General features: G+C 44.5%; 1 protein-coding gene across 4 annotated transcripts in view; it reads left to right on the forward strand.

Annotated features, from left to right (window-relative positions):
* The first annotated feature begins 268 nt into the window (after positions 1-268).
* The window catches only part of LRCH1 (leucine rich repeats and calponin homology domain containing 1), a 203,888-nt gene continuing 191,182 nt past the window's right edge, over positions 269-12,974 (forward strand). For 2 of the 4 annotated variants that reach the window (XM_003811412.7, XM_003811411.6), the window contains exon 1: positions 269-4,641. In XM_003811412.7, the coding sequence (XP_003811460.4) occupies positions 4,086-4,641 (556 nt within the window). In that variant the 5' untranslated portion in view covers positions 269-4,085. The remainder of the gene's footprint in view (positions 4,642-12,974) is intronic. The other 2 variants (XM_008963823.6, XM_003811410.6) reach the window with 2 other exon arrangements.

Consider the following 12,974-nt stretch of genomic DNA (forward strand, 5'->3'; position numbering starts at 1 on the left):
GTCAGAATGTTGTCTCTCCGTTATACAATTGGTTATATTATCTCATATAATTTCTTAAAAAGCATTGATTTAAAAACAAAAATCACACATAAATGAAAATTGACATTTCATAAGACCATGTACACATATTTATGAAGACAGAACAAGGACTAAAGTATAGGTTATTGATTTATCAAGACTGTCCTCTATTGTCATTCAGAGAATGGTCAAGAAGCCAGCTTCTCTGAGAATCCTATCTTGAGGCATAGATTCTGCAGTTTCCTTATTCCGCAGGAACTGCTGTAGAAAGGAGTACTTAAATAAAGTCTCCCTGGTCTAGGAGCCAGAACTCCACCTTAATCTGGGAGAAAACAGGGAAATAAAGTGGCCAGAGGCTAGTAGCTACTGCTTTGTTGCTCCAAGAGAAGGAAGCATGAGCCTCTATGAAGGGGTTGAGGTTTTTTGCTGGGGAGTTTGGGGCACAGAATGTAAAAAAAAAAAAACTGCGTCTGGACAATAGTCAGCTATGAAGTATTTAAAAATGTAAAGGGGCTGGGTGCAGTGGCTTATGCCTGTAATCCCAGCACTTTGGGAGGCCGAGGCTGATGGATTACCTGAGGTCAGGAGTTTAAGACCAGCCTGATCTATATGGTGAAACCCCGTCTCTACTAAAATACAAAATTTAGCCCAGCATGGTGGTGTGCACCTGTAGTCCCAGCTAATTGGGAGGCTGAGACAGGAGAATTGCTTGAACCTGGGAGGCGGAGGTTGCAGTGAGCCGGGATTGAACCACTGCACTCCAGCCAGGGCGACAGAGCGAGACACTGTCCCATAAATAAATAAATAAAGGGGCCAGGCGCAGTGGCGCATACCTGTAATCCCAGCACTTTGGGGAGGCCAAGGTGAGTGGATCACCTGAGGTCAGGAGTTTGAAACCAGCCTGGCTAATGTGTTGAACCTGCATCTCTACTAAAAATACCAAAAAAAAAAAAAAAAAAATTAGCCAGGAATGGTGGCAGGTGCCTATAGTCCCAACTACTCGGGAGGCTGAGGCAGGAGAATCCCTTGAACATGGGAGGCGGAGGTTACAGTGAGACTCCATCTCAAAAAAAAAAAAAAAGAAAAGAAAAAAAGAAAAGAAGATTAGTTGATGTGAGCACAGCTTAAGAAAATGCTTGAAAGCAGGTGACTAGACTTATGTATGACTAACTTCCTTTTAAGAAAACCAAGGGTCTCAGCAAGTACAGTAGTTTCCAGAGTTTTTGATTTCAGAGATAAACAACATCAAAATAATTGGTAACTGACTTTAGTAACCTCCTTTTGTTATTTTTTGAAAAAGGATACTTAAAAAACACTACAATTTATTGTTACCATTGTTTTGGTTTTTTTTTTCCATCAGAAAAAAAAAATAGTAAAGGCACAGCCTCACAATTATATACAATTTTTGAAATTAAATACATTCAGGTTCATGAAAAACTCAGGACATTGTCCTATTTTTTTTTTCTCATTTTATCAGGGTCATTTTTTCATCAACTAGCTGATTCACATAGGAAAGTCCTGAAACACATATTATTTATCTTCAGAGAAATTCATGTTGATGTTACTAGTTGCATCAAATATCTCAGCCAGACAACATTATTTGTTGAATCTTCCAGGCAGCGGATTTTTTTTAAAAGGGCCTGATTCCTGCCCTTAATAGCAAAAGGGTGCTGTTTTCAGAATAAGTAAATAGGGTATTAAACAAAAGAGAGATGTCCATCTTCTTGAAGAAATAGTGAAGAAGCAAGACAGCAAGGGGAAATGGCTTGTCGAGTTTCTTTAATATTTAGAAATAATCAAGATCATTTTCAAGGGTCAAGTACTCTCTCCCATTTTAAGAAAAACTCCTTCATTCAGGGAAATCATTTGAAACTTTAAAGATGTATCAACAAGTACCCCATAAATTTATACAAATAAAAAAGGACATATCAACAGGTGGCAAACCTGTTAAACACATGGTCTATTATGCAATACTTAATTGATTACTAATATTAATTGTGCACTCATTATATACAAAGTACTCCCCTCGATTCTGAGGCATGGGGAGAGAGTTGCAAAGATGAATAGGTCCCTATTTCATGGAATTTACAGTTTAGTAATCTGTAGATGGGTAAACAAACCACAATGAGTAGGTCAATCTAACAGAGGGACTGATCATTTGTTAAAAAGCAAATCGTGGGCTCATATGCAATCCATTATTTTCTTTAAAGAAGAATTAGTGGTCTTTTAAAAAAATATTTATGCTTCCTATGATGCATCACAACGACTCTTAGTCTGAACTAAATTTGCAGTCAGCCAGAAGATGTCCCAAATCATGTCCTGACTGCTGATCACACAGACTACCACCTGGTTTCAGCTGAAGATTCTTTTAATTGGATTTTTTTCTGTGTTTCTGTTTTTCACTGGATTTTGTTTTTCTCTGTTCCTCTCCCTCGAGGAAAGTGGAAATTTGGTTACTTTTTTGTGATGGAAGTATACTTTCATTTATTATTATTGTCATTATTATTATGAATTTTGAAGCCTGACTTTTAAAAGCCTGGAAGGCTGCGGCGAATGGCATGTGAGAGGGGAGGTTTGCGGGAGGATACCAGCAGGTGGCGCGTGTCTCCTCCGGGCAGATCAGAATGCTTTGCTCAGGGCCAAGAATCCCGCAGGAATTAAGGGCAACTATCTGTGCAGTCAATTCAAGTGACACAGATCATGCCATACTTAAGTGCCGAATCCATGAAGTCACCAGTTCCAGCCTGTTGCCTAGGCCATCACACTTCTGTATTACCACTTAAAAAACCAGCTCCCCTACTCCAAGGGTTGCATTGCTTTCGTGCTTGACACCCCGACAACGCCGCACCCACCCCCCGACTCATTTTCCCCAAGCCAAGTCGCTCATAGGGGACAATCAAGCCTTAAGAATAGAGCAAAAATAAAGGCCCTGGAAAGTTGGACATGAAGCTTTAACTTCAGGAAAGGAATGGTACTTTATTAATCTTCCAGCTGGTCTGCCCTTAGGGTGTCAGATGTTCTCTGTCGCCCCTGGTGTGCCAGCATTGGCCTGGGTGCCACTGGGTGGCTGATGGCAGAATGTGAATTCACTTGCAAGCGGACATGTTCGTTTCCATGCCCCAAAGCGGGAAGAAGAAGGGCACAAGGACACTTCGATGGTTCTTTCAGCTCAGACTCGAGCTGTGACTGATTTGCTGTTTGGGGTCACTGGCTTTCTAGCCTCTCCTGGCACCACCCAATTTCGGGGAGCAGCCAGCTCATCTTTCTCCTACGACAATGTCTTCTGTCCCCCATAAACACTGCCCTCATTTTGAGTTTTTCTTTCCTATGTCTGTACTTTCTTCTGCCGCTCAGCAAACACTCTGTCCCACTCGTATTCGTCCCTTGGCGCTGGCGTCTGGCCCAGGGGTACACTGTGAAGGAGGGCAACCCTAGATTCTGAGGGCCCTAGCTCGAATCTAGCGCCCAACTGCAGGGGTGACCTTAGATACATTTCTTAACTTCCTCTGTAGACTCAGGGGAACAACTTTGGCACTCCTGGGGTCCCTGGATTAATGAAATAACTTGCGTAGGCTCCCTAAACAAGCGTCTGGTTCATTGTAAGCGCCCAAATGCCAGGGGGCATCTGCAGGGATGACCCCATAGTGAATGAAAACTGCCTCTTGGGGATCTCTGGGTTAAACGGCCAGAATAACTCGCAGAATTGAGAGAACCCTCTCCTGCCCCAAACCTCACTGTACTGTAAATCCCATTCATTGCCTCCCGCCGTTTTATCCGTGTTCTCAGACCACCCCCCTATCCCCGCAACCTCCAGTCCCCTAAAGCCTCCTGGGCGGCAAAAGGACGCCCAGAGAGAGGTTCGGCGCCTCAGGTGCCCCGGAGCAGGCGTCCAGCCCCGCCGTGTACCCGATTGCGGGGCGGATCGCGGCAAGGCGGCGGCGGCCGACAGAATAGGCGCGGAGGAAGGCTCAGGCGGGGCAGACTGCGTGGGGGAAGGAGGAGGAGAGAGCAGACGGCGGAGGAGGGCAGAGCCGCCGGGAGGAGGGCGCAGGGGCGGGAGAAGACACATGCGCGCTGCCGCTGCCGCCGCCGCCGCAGTCCTTAGCTTCCCGGGGACAGGAAACCTTCAAGACCGAGCTGCCACGGCCGCCTCCCCGCCCGCCCCCCATTCTACGCGCCTGCCCACACCCTCCTCCCCTCCTTCCAGCGCCTTTCGGTGGAGCACTGCGGCACGCAGCCCGAGCTGCCGTTTTCCCCTCGCGGGGAACGCTGTGACCCCCCCCGCAGGAGCGGCGGGGCGGGGTGGGGGGGGCCGGGAGAAGATGGCGACGCCGGGAAGCGAACCCCAACCTTTCGTCCCGGCCCTTTCGGTAGCTACTCTGCACCCACTTCATCATCCCCACCACCACCACCATCAGCACCACGGAGGAACCGGCGCCCCCGGCGGGGCGGGTGGTGGCGGCGGTGGTAGCGGGGGCTTCAACCTGCCCTTGAACCGGGGTCTGGAGCGCGCGCTTGAGGAGGCGGCCAACTCCGGGGGGCTGAACCTGAGCGCCAGGAAATTGAAGGAATTTCCCCGTACCGCAGCCCCCGGGCACGACCTCTCGGACACGGTGCAGGCAGGTGAGTGAGGGCCGAGGGGCGGGCAGGGGTGTGGGTGCTGTCTGGGTGTCTGTCGTGCGTTCCCTAACGCGGTGGACAGTCGGAGATCTTGTCTTGCTGGGGGAGGGAGGGTCCATCGGCCCGTTGTCTCCCGAAGAAGGGACTCGCGTGGGCGCGGAAGAAGCGGGCCCTGGAGAGGGCACGGGGGCCCTGCCTGGTCCGGCGATGCAGTGCCAGGAGGGCAGGGGTGCGCCGGGCCTCTGCGCCTGAGAGCGAGGGGTCTCCGGCTCTCCACCCTGTGGCTGCCGCGCCAGGGAAGTAACCGCGGGGCTGGGACTTGCAGGCGCGCCGCGTGCGCGCAGTGTAAGTGGGAGGTTTCAGGCGGCTGTGTCGGCTTCCTGGGCCCCGCGCAGGACTGGGAACTCCAGCGCGGACAGCGGCGTCGGCGCCTCCAACCAGTTCAAGCCGTCTTTGCATCGAGGCGTAGCCCATCCTGGTGGGGAAACCCAGACAAAGGTGGCACGCCCTCGGCCGAGCCAGGGGCATCGGCGCAGTGCCGCGAGCCCCCTCGGCGACATCGCCGAGCGATCGGGCAACTCGGTGCCGCCTGTGAGGTGCCCAAGCTTCCTCTCCCTGCGCCTGTGCGGGAAAAGAGCCGCCGGGCTTGTAGTGAATCCCAATCGGCTGCCGCTTCGGAAGCGATCGGCCCTCTTCCTTCCGTGCCTTTTGCTCACCGCCCACACAGTTTGGGTCCTACCACCGAGGCTACCTGGTTCTCAGTTACCCAACCGTTGCGGGGGCCCCAGGAAAGGACGGCGTGGCATATTAAAGGCAAAGTAATTAACGTGAGCCTGTTTTCCTGTGTGAGCCCGGCAAGTTGTAACTCGCGCCAATAAGCAGCATAACTTTTTCAAGTTACGTCATGTGTTACATACTTCTAAAACGTCTGCTTTCTCTTTGGTAGTTGGAGTTCCAGGAGCGGGATCTATAAACAGGAAGGAGGGTGGTGGAATAGGATTGGGGCCTTAGGGTCTATACAGAACTGACTTGGTTTCCGGCCATCCGGTTCCGCTCCCTGGGGGAGGGTTTGTGTCATAGCAAGCGCCCAACATTTCCCAGGGCAGTGGGTGCTCCGTTTTGGAGCCGCTGCCCAGACCTCTTGGCTGTCATCGCCTCATGGCCCAGGGTCAGACCCCCTGGGTCTTGGATGGGTTGACTCTCATCACAGGAGCACCCAGTTTAATCTTGTAGTGGGCAAGGGAGCAGGCAGTGGGTTTTTGGAGGCTAGGTTTCCAGTGTCTTTTCCCCCTTTTAATTCAATAAACATTTATCTAGAGCCTTAATGAATATTTAGATACAGTTCTGAGTTCACTGGAGGCAAAGATGGCTCTCCAGGGTCATTAAACTTTGTAATTTGGATTTAGGGATAGTCAGGAATCGGCAAAAAAGAGGGAATTTCCAAAGTTGAGCTGTCAACAGCTGGGGAGTGTCTTTCAATAAGACCTCTTAGTTACATCTTCTCAAGTGGAACTTATTCCAAGAATTGCCTGAATCACTGACTTAAAAAAATACATTAAATTTTACTTCCCTTCTGCTATAGAGTGTACCATGAGCTAGCTATGCTATGGTTGGATATATCTGCAGAAAATAGAGCTGGCATGACTAATAATAATAGGTTTGTGTAGTTCAGTAAGGGGGCTTCATAGTTGTTCTACTTCAGTTATGCTAAGGATTATTTACAAAGTTAGGTGAACTTGATGTGTCTGCTGTGTTGGCATTTCTTTGAGAAGACCAGTGCTTTTAAAAGCAGGGATCACATCTTTTAGCTAAGACCTCGCCATGTGAAGTGGATGCTGAAAAGTTTTCTTGTTGGCTTGTTTATGGCAAGCTTAAGTTGTGAGTTTTGCAGGTTTTTATTTATGAGCTCACTTGCACATGTTTTATGCTCAGGAAAATCTAACTGGTTAAAATTCAGAGGCTTTATGTTAATTCCTCATCCAAAAATACAGTATTATTTGGGGGAAGAGGAGTGGAGGGATATTCATGTTTGTAGAAACTTAAGTCAACCCCATCAGAAAAGTATTCATTGCAGCTAGTTATTTTACATGAAATTAGAATACCCAAATGTATTAAATATTTGCTTCTGCAAAACGTCTTTGCCTCAGGTCAAAAGCTAGGTGTAAACCACATGTACTCTTTGTTCTAAAGATAAATTTAATTGAGCACAGTTTCTTATTTGAGAGACCAGAAAGCAAAATAAAGAGTTAAAGTTACCTCCAGTGTACACAGTGTTGACACAGCCTACATGTAAGAGTTCTAGTACAGTTGAAAGTTTGAGTAGTAACATTTATAATAAAGATAGTGATTTCTCCTTGACTCATATTTACTTTAAGAATGTCTCTTAAAATTAGAATGGCATATGAAGATCCTTAAAGGCCTAAGAGGCAAAGTGGATTTTTTTTTCCATATATTTTCTAAGTCAGGGAGTGGTAGAGCAAGCTTTTTCTCACTGTTTTGTTGTATATTACAGGCCATTTGGTTTACGCCTTGTAAAAAGTCAGGCTTCTGGCAGCCACCTGTGCAGAACTGCACCTGGGCAATATAGCCTATCTGAACAGAGTGGAAAACCAAGATGTAAACAAAGAAACATAGAATAGATGTCTAAGCTGTTACTCAAGTGCATATACTTTATTGATAGGAAAAAATTCAAGCTCTCATTTTGAGCCTATTAATTTACTTCTATTTGAATCAAAATAAGTTTTGTTGTCAGAGTCTAGTCTTTTAATAGGTGAAACGGGGAAAGAAAGACTGATCCACGCAGGTGCAGTGAGTGACACAGGTGTCACTGATGGAAAGGGACAAAACAGAAGAGCCACTATCAGCACTGGGTGTGCCTCTCTGTGCGTTATCTGCATGATCTTAGTTCCCACTAGGAGCCCAGTCATACCCACATTTATACATGGGAAGACTGAGACAGAGACAAGTTATGTAATATGCTGAAGATTATACCTCTACTGAGATGGTCAACCGGTGATTGGAACCCTGGCAGCCTCAGGTTAATTCATGTTCTTGACCATATTCTCATCAAGCAGAGGGAAGGGGTTGAGAGGTAGAATCTGGGAGGCTTCCTGGAAATTCATTCAACCAGCATTGATTCCACAAGAATGTACTGAGCCCCTCTGAGTGCTGGCCACTGATCTAGGCACTGGGGACACAACAGTGACCAAAAGAGAATCCCTGTATCCCTTCTTGTGGAGTTCATTCTAGTTGGAGAATAGGGAGATACATGAATAAATTGATTTTGCAGGATAAATAGGATGAGTTATAGGATGGATGGAATATCTTTGTTTTATAAATACACAGATTGCTTTGTATTGATTTCAGGTGGCTTGTAGCAAGAGTATAAATGATGACTAGTAATACATATAATCTGAAGCATAAAATTGGGCCAAAGAAAAACAAGTACACAAATTTGCATATGAGTAAAGCAAATTTTTTTTTTTTTTTTGGTGCTGATTTATTAAGTAGTGTCATTTTGGATGAAGAAGTTCAAAAGGGTATTTTGTACAATTAAAAGTGAATTGAAAAGGAGTAAGAAAAGAAAGTGGCTGATTGCAGGAGGTTCTAGAAAATAAAAAAGAAGCCCTTAGACTTGGCATGCAGGACACTTGTTGAAAGTCTTGTTAAGGAAAGTGGGGAATGTTTCATTGCTAATTATCTTTTTGAGTTGGCTCTAAGCAGGAAAGACTATGGGCCAGGCACTGTGGCTCACACCTGTAATCCCAGCACTTTGGGAGGCCTAGGTGGAAGGACCACTTGACCCCAGGAGTTTAAGAACAGTCTGGGCAATATAGTGAGACCCCATCTCTACGAAAAATAAAATAGTAGGCCAGGCACGATAGCTCACACCTGTAATGCCTGCACTTTGGGAGGCCAAAGTGGGTGGATCACCTGAGGTCAGGAGTTTGAGACCAGCCTGACCAACATGGTAAAACCTCATCTCTACTGAAAATACAAACATTAGCCGGGCATGGTGGCGTGTGCCTGTAATCTCAGCTACTCAGGAGGCTGAGGTGGGAGAATCACTTGAACCCAGGAGGCGGAGGTTGCAGTGAGCTGAGGTTGCAGTGAGCTGAGGTCGCACCACTGCACGCCAGCCTGGGCGACAGAGAGAGACTCCATCTCAAAAAATGAATGAATAAATAAGTAAATAAAATAAAAAATTAGCCAGGTGTGGTGGCTCATGCCTGTAGTTCCAGCTATGCGGACGGCTGAGGTGGGAAGCCCATAGGTTGAGGCTGCAGTGAAAGCCATGATCGCGCCACTGCACTCCAGCCTACGTGACAGAGTGAGACCCTGCCTTAAACAAACAAACAAACAAACAAACAAAACAAATACTATGTGGGAAACAAAGAGCTTACTCAGGGAAGAATATTGAAGTGCAGCATTAAAAATACCCATTTATGTATGAGGGAAGAGTTCTGTAGGAGATGCAAAGTATAAGACAATACAGGAATACATGAGATGCTAAATAACAGTTCCAGGAAGCCACTGAGGCCCAAGGCAGGTCAAGGTGAGGTGCCAAGTAGCACTGATGGACATTGTGTGTAGAATTCAGAGGAAAAGGTCATTTTCATGAGGATGCTTAGGAAAGACTTTGATAGCAGAGGTAGGATTTGGATCAGGTTTTGTAGGATGGATAGGATTTAGATAGAAGTGCCTATGAATATTCTGTGATTGGAAGGATGGTGCCAAGACGTGGAGTAAGAACCTGACAGTTGGCCGGGTGTGGTGACTCACGCCTGTAATGCCAGCATTTTGGGAGGCTGAGGCGGGTGGATCACTTGAGGCCAGGAGTTTGAGACCAGCCTGGCCAAGACGGTGAAACCCTGTGTCTACAAAAAAAAAAAAAAAAAGCTGGGTTCCTGTAATCCCAGTTACTCGGGAGGCTGAGGCATGAGAATTGCTTGAACCTGGGAGGTGAAGGTTGCAGTGAGCCGAGGTCGCGCCACTGCACTCCAGCCTGGGCGACAGAACAAGACTCTGTCTCAAACAAACAAACAAACAAATGAACCTGACAGTCTAAGATTCTGTGAATAAAAGAAACAGAGAGGGCATTTAAGCCTGTCTTTCTGGTCATATTCTTCTACCCAACTCCTGCCTTATAATGGAGTAAAGGCTACAGGGCTCTTATGACCCTTTAATTGAGGACTCCGGAAATGGCTGAAGCCTAGGATTTGTCAGCCTGTGGGAATAACACCCTAGCTCTGTGTGATCTGGCTCTCTCAAATGTCTGTACAGATTCAAAGGCTCTTCTCTGAGATTTGTGGGTGGTTTTATCTCTTGAAGGCTGACTTCCACACCCTATTCCCATCCTATAGCAATGGAGTCCTTGGGATGTTAGCACTCTTTAGTCGTTGGAATTCACAGAAGACTTGATAACAAAATCTAGTCATTTTCAACAACTTAACTTTATTTCATAATTTTGGCCATCAATATGTTTCACTATAAATATAATAAAATTTTTGAAATCACATGTGTTTCCTTAAAATGTATGTTCTTTTATAGTTATATCTAGTTTTGAATTATCGTTCTGCTATTGAATTAAATTTGGTAGTTTTTAACATACCTGTTGCTTTTTGTGGTGGTTACTATCAGATAAATGCCTTTGTTTATTACATGTATTCTAAATATTCTTCCATTCATAAACTATGATTCATATCCTTTTCTTTCCTATTACTATTGTTTTTTCTTCCCTGTTAAGGTATAGATAAATTCCAACATCAAACAAAACCTTTTGGAACAACTCAGACAATATCTGTAGTGGTTCCGAATCACGTCTAGATGGGCCCTTCCACATGTCTGTGGTATATGGCAAAAACAGTCTCCACAAACCTACATGCTATTCTCATTGCTTGCATTACAGGCTGCTTTCTTGAAAAGGCAAGGACATACTAATCATGCTTCTAGAATAATAGCATACAATTATAGGCCAGGGAACCTCTGGGAATTTTTGGTCTGTGCCAGTTTATAAAGGAACAGCCCAAGGTTTGACCTTCATCACTGAAATGACTCTACTGGAGAGTTTGTCAGTCACTGCAACATCTGATTTGATTTTTGGTAGGTGTTTGATACTAGGCCACAAATTAGCACACCCTGTCATTTAAAAATTCTTGTTTAAATTATTGACTGAGACTTTTTTTTGTGTGCGTGTGTTACTGTAATGAACTGAAATTTCCCATGGCATGGCATAATAACTCTTTGTAATAAACATTTAAAGGGTAGATACGTTTTGAAATCCATGTTGACATCGATTAATTCAGAAGTCAAACTTGTTTTGCCCGTGCTGTCCATCTGGTATATGTACATAGACTTTTTCTATTATCATTCAACTTCATCATTGCTTGTTTAAACACAAGCTATTTTCCTCTTTTGTGTATACCTTTCTGTTCCCATATATATATATATATATATATATATATAGACTTTTTATATTTCAGCTGGGCAGCATTTACTTACTCTTAATGTCTCCCCATAATTTCCCTTCAGGTGTGGTACTGCATGTGCTTTTTCAAAGCCTTGATAATTTAAATGGCAGAAATGCTATTATTAACTCCATATAAGGTGGTTATGGGTTTGTCACTCAGGCCATGGGTAACTTGAATTTTTGTCTAAGCCTCAGAAAAACCTGTTTGTGAGGCCACTTTTCAGAATTTCTTGGGCTTTTTGGAAAATTGAACGTCTGTCTTCGATATTGGCTTGAGCTTAGATATGGCAATTCCACCAGTGATTATTTCAGTGATTGTGTGAATTGTTAGAATTAAGATAATTTGGTGTTAATTGCAGTGATTATTTCAAGTTATAAGATTATAATCTATTATAAATGTGTTAAGGATGGAAGGCACAAAAGCCAACTATTTTTCCATAGTGAATAATCTTTTTTAATGCCCAACTCATAGGAAGCCTAGCTTCTGTTATTGCTACTAGTCTTTTGTTGCATGAAAGATTTTTGTTTTTGCATCAGAATTTTGCCATGATATTTCAGAGAGTAAGAAAAGAAAAAAAGAAAAGAAAGGTCAGAGTTCCAAGTCAGACTTAATGTAGGAAAACTAGGCATTCTAATATAGACTCAAACATGAAATATGCCTGTGTTATTCTTCATCCTAATTTAAGAGTTTAGTGATATTGCTTCCATATTCTGCAGTAAGAAATAGTACATTTGGAAACCATCTCCTCCCATAAAGTAATTCAAAAATAAAGTGAGATTGTTTACATGAATAGAAAGTTGATGAACTGTGAGAATTGGGGCTTCCCTTGCTTACTCCAGCCATGCAATAGAAGGGAAATGCTTTTATAGTCAGATTTCTGTTCATTGTTTTTCCTAACCATATCCTCCTTCACTGGCCATAAAGGAGGATATAGCTGGAGAAAAAAATTAGAGAAGAACAGTATGTTTGATTTGCATAACAGAAATACTTCATATTTTGCTTGGTAAGAAATTATTGCTTCTCTGTTAATATGATGCTGGTGCTGAGGCAGCTCAACTGACTGTACCTGAAATTCTTACCGAACATTTTTAAGTAATCGGGGACAGGCTATTTGATTTTGGGATCTTCCTAGATGTTTGTTTTTCTTCCTTCTGCTGTTTGCTTTTTTCCCTCAGTCTCTCTGCTGGAGGGGGACCTAACACAGGTGTGGGATGAAACTGAGCAGGAGCCCTCTAGCTCAGTGTGTCTTGAATTTCCTCTCCACTGTTCTTGCCAAATGGGCAGAAAGTGGCCCCCATCTTAGTTTTTCTAATCTTCTGGCTTCTCATGTGGACTTGCTTTTGACAGCTGACCCCTGCAGTGTGGTATGTATAGCTTTGGCACATGATGTGTTCCTCTGTTATTCTTCCCTATTTTTGATGTTTATGCCATACAGCATGAGGAGTAGCATCAATATTTCTGATCTGGTTCAGTCAGCTTAGCTCCGATTTAACTCACTTTATCTCTGCAGGCAATGGTGGCAATTCAAAGACAGCACCATCAACACACTGCCTGGCTTGCCCTTCCTCTGGATTGCCTTCCTTTTGCTTTTCCAAGTCATTTACCTCATGTCCCTTCTCCTCCCTGTTCTGTAGGATTCTACTGACGCCACTCTCATTTCATCTGGGCCCCCAGCCTGTCAAAACAAACAGCCTCCCTATCAGCCCATTCTTGCAGATCTCAGCACTGAATCATACATGACCTTAAGCCATCTTTGCATTATTTCCTTATGGCATTTTTTGTTTTATTGCCTTCCTCTGATACTTTCCCTATGTTTAACCTTTTTGCTCCTTCACTGGCCTGTGAGATTTGGCTAGACGGGACTTT

This window comes from Pan paniscus, chromosome 14, assembly GCF_029289425.2.
Source record: "Pan paniscus chromosome 14, NHGRI_mPanPan1-v2.0_pri, whole genome shotgun sequence".
Lineage (NCBI taxonomy): Eukaryota > Metazoa > Chordata > Mammalia > Primates > Hominidae > Pan > Pan paniscus.